The 3000-nt window shown below is 46.0% G+C and overlaps 1 protein-coding gene across 2 annotated transcripts in view; it reads right to left on the bottom strand.

Annotated features, from left to right (window-relative positions):
* The window catches only part of ASCC1 (activating signal cointegrator 1 complex subunit 1), a 121892-nt gene extending 120861 nt beyond the window's left edge, over positions 1-1031 (bottom strand). Inside the window, exon 1 of one of the 2 annotated variants that reach the window (XM_017854584.1) lies at positions 698-1031. In XM_017854584.1, the coding sequence (XP_017710073.1) occupies positions 698-809 (112 nt within the window). In that variant the 5' untranslated portion in view covers positions 810-1031. The remainder of the gene's footprint in view (positions 1-697) is intronic. The other variant, XM_017854583.1, reaches the window with a different exon arrangement.
* Between the last annotated feature and the right edge of the window lie 1969 nt (positions 1032-3000).

The following is a 3000-nucleotide window of genomic DNA, read 5'->3' as shown; positions in this document are numbered from 1 at the left end:
ATTACATTACTGCATTCCAGCCTAGATGACAGAGCGAGACTCCATTTCTAATAATAATAATAATAATTACAATTCCACAGACAAAAGAACTTAATTTTGTCGTAGAATATTAATGGTTAATATTAATAACTAAAATTTCTTCTTATGATATTTAAACCTCTGTACAAGGCCGGGCGCGATGGCTCAAGCCTGTAATCCCAGCACTTTGGGAGGCCGAGGCGGGCGGATCACGAGGTCAGGCGATCGAGACCATCCTGGCTAATACAGTGAAACCCTGTCTCTACTAAAAAAATACAAAAAGCTAGCCGGGCGAGGTGGCTGGCGCCTGTAGTCCCAGCTACTCGGGAGGCTGAGGCAGGAGAATGGCGTAAACCCGGGAGGCGGAGCTTGCAGTGAGCTGAGATCTGGCCACTGCACTCCAGCCTGGGCGGCAGAGCGAGACTCCGTCTCAAAAAAAAAAAAAAAAAAAAAAACCCCTGTAAAAAAAAAAAAAAAAACTTATAAATTGCAACCAAAAACACTTCAGCTAAACTCAAACTCATCAGTACCTTTAGACATGAACAAAACGGAGCTATATGAGGCCAAACATCTCAAACTTCAGTGTTGACATGGAAACACATTGAAACAAACAAAAAATTGATCCTACAATACACAGGACATTTTACTTCTTATCTGACCAAAGAGCAGCTAGGATTACCTTGATAGAAGTCCTCTTCATCTTCTTCATGTTGATAGGTCTGTTCTTGGACTGGATTCTTCCTGTAATTCCGGCCATCAATTCTTATAAGCTGTGGACGCAGAACTTCCATGACACTTTCTTCAAATAATATTCTGATGACGTCCTGAAAAATATAATTACCATCTTACCCTTCTAAGTGAGAATTAAACGTCCTATCTCTAGTATCTGAACCATTACGTAGCTCTGAATTGGGCATCAGTTCACAGTATCTCCCACACAAAAGCAGCACTGTTTCCCATTGGATTTCCCATCTGTAAACCAGTTGGTTAACTGCTGCATTTTCTACCACACTGGCTCACTCGAGAGAGCAAAGTAATTTGTAAACTATTTATCACCCCCCCCCCAAAAAAAAGGGATTAAAAGGCATATACTCTTTTAAAAAAAAAAAGAAAAGAAAGGAAGGGAGGGAGAGAGGGAGGGAGGGGAGCAGTGGCTCACATCTGTAATCCTAGCACTTTGGGAGGCCAAGGTGAGAGGATTGGTTGAGTCTGGAGTTCAAGACCAGCCTTGTGAACACAGTGAGGCCTCGCCTCTAAGAAAAGAAAAAGAGGACCAGGTGCGGTGGCTCACACCTGTAATTCCAGCACTTTGGTAGGCCGAGGTGGGCGGATTACCAGGTCAGGAGTTCGAGACCAGCCTGATCAAAAGGGTGAAACCCCGTTTCTACTACAAATACAAAAATCAGCTGGGCATGGTGGCACGCGCCTATAATCCCAGGTACTCCGGAGGGTGAGGCAGGAGAATCTCCTGAACCCGGGAGGTGGAGGTTGCAGTGAGCCGAGATCGCGCCGCTGCACTCCAGCCTGGGCAACAGAGCGCAACTCCGTCTTAAAAAAAAAGAAAGAAAAAGAGAAAAGGGCCAGGCATGGTGGCTTACACCTGTTCTCCCAGCACTTTGGGAGGCTGAAGAAGGAGGACTGCTTGAGCCCAAAAGTTTGAAACCAGCCTGGGCAACATAGCGACACCCTGTTTCTCAAAAAAAAAGAGATTAAAAATAAAAGGCAGCCTTTGAAAGAGAGAATACAGGTCTCTTTATTACTTTAACCTAATGAGTAAAATGCGAACTTCAGTGGTTATCTAACCATTTGCACAGTATCTTTTTATTTTTTATTTTTTTGAGACGGTGTCTCGCTCTTGTCGCCCAGGCTGGAATGCAATGACACTATCTCTGCTCACTGTAACCTATGCCTCCCGGGTTCAAGTGATTCTCCTGCCTCAGCCTTCCAAGTTGCTGGAACTGCAGGCATCCACCACCACCCCGGGCTAATTTTTTGTTATTTTTAGTAGAGACTGGGTTTCATCATGTTGGCCAGGCTGGTCTGGAACTCCTGGGCTCAGGTGATCCATCAGCCTCAGCCTCCCAAAGTGCTGGGATTACAGGAGTAAGCCACTGCACCCAGCAAACTCTATCTAGCAAGATAAAGACAATGAGGGACATTTAATACACTTAACCATCCAGAAAAAAAAAAGCCCCTAAGTACTTTCAGAGGTGCTAGAAATTCATACCAAACAATCGGTTCCAGTTGCTTGTCAAAGCAGTAAATTAATAACAACTTAACCAATATGGTTCTCAGACCAATATACTGCTGAGGGGAGAAATCCAGTTTCTACAGGCCACTGCCCAACAATATGCACATCACTCACTGAGAAGCCAAGCTTCTGGTCACACCACTCAATGGATCCATAATTTAGGAAACAAATGTTCCTTATAGGCTAGCTGAGATTAAATTCAACCAATATTCCTACCACGTAGAGCTTAGTCTTGAAGCCCAAAATACTGAAGCGTTCCAAAGAAAACAAGTTGATCCTTACTAAATACACTAACGCTCAAGCCAACGTGGACGCGGTGGCTCACGTCTGTAATCCCAGCACTTCGGGAGGCCGAGGTGGGCGGATCATCTGAGGTCAGGAGTTCAAGACCAGCCTGGCCAAGATAGTGAAACCCCATCTCTACTGAAAATACAAAAAGTAGGGCCGGGCGCGGTGGCTCAAGCCTGTAATCCCAGCACTTTGGGAGGCCGAGACGGGCGGATCACGAGGTCAGGAGATCGAGACCATCCTGGCTAACACGGTGAAACCCCGTCTCTACTAAAAATACAAAAAAAAACTAGCCGGGCGAGGTGGTGGGCGCCTGTAGTCCCAGCTACTCGGGAGGCTGAGGCAGGAGAATGGCGTAAACCCAGGAGGTGGAGCTTGCAGTGAGCTGAGATCTGGCCACTGCACTCCAGCCTGGGCGACAGAGCGAGACTCCGCCTCAAAAA

This window comes from Rhinopithecus bieti, unplaced genomic scaffold (assembly GCF_001698545.2).
Source record: "Rhinopithecus bieti isolate Rb0 unplaced genomic scaffold, ASM169854v2 scaffold_36008, whole genome shotgun sequence".
Lineage (NCBI taxonomy): Eukaryota > Metazoa > Chordata > Mammalia > Primates > Cercopithecidae > Rhinopithecus > Rhinopithecus bieti.
The sequence above is the reverse complement of the archived record's forward strand: the minus strand, read 5'-3'. Positions and strand labels throughout refer to the sequence as shown.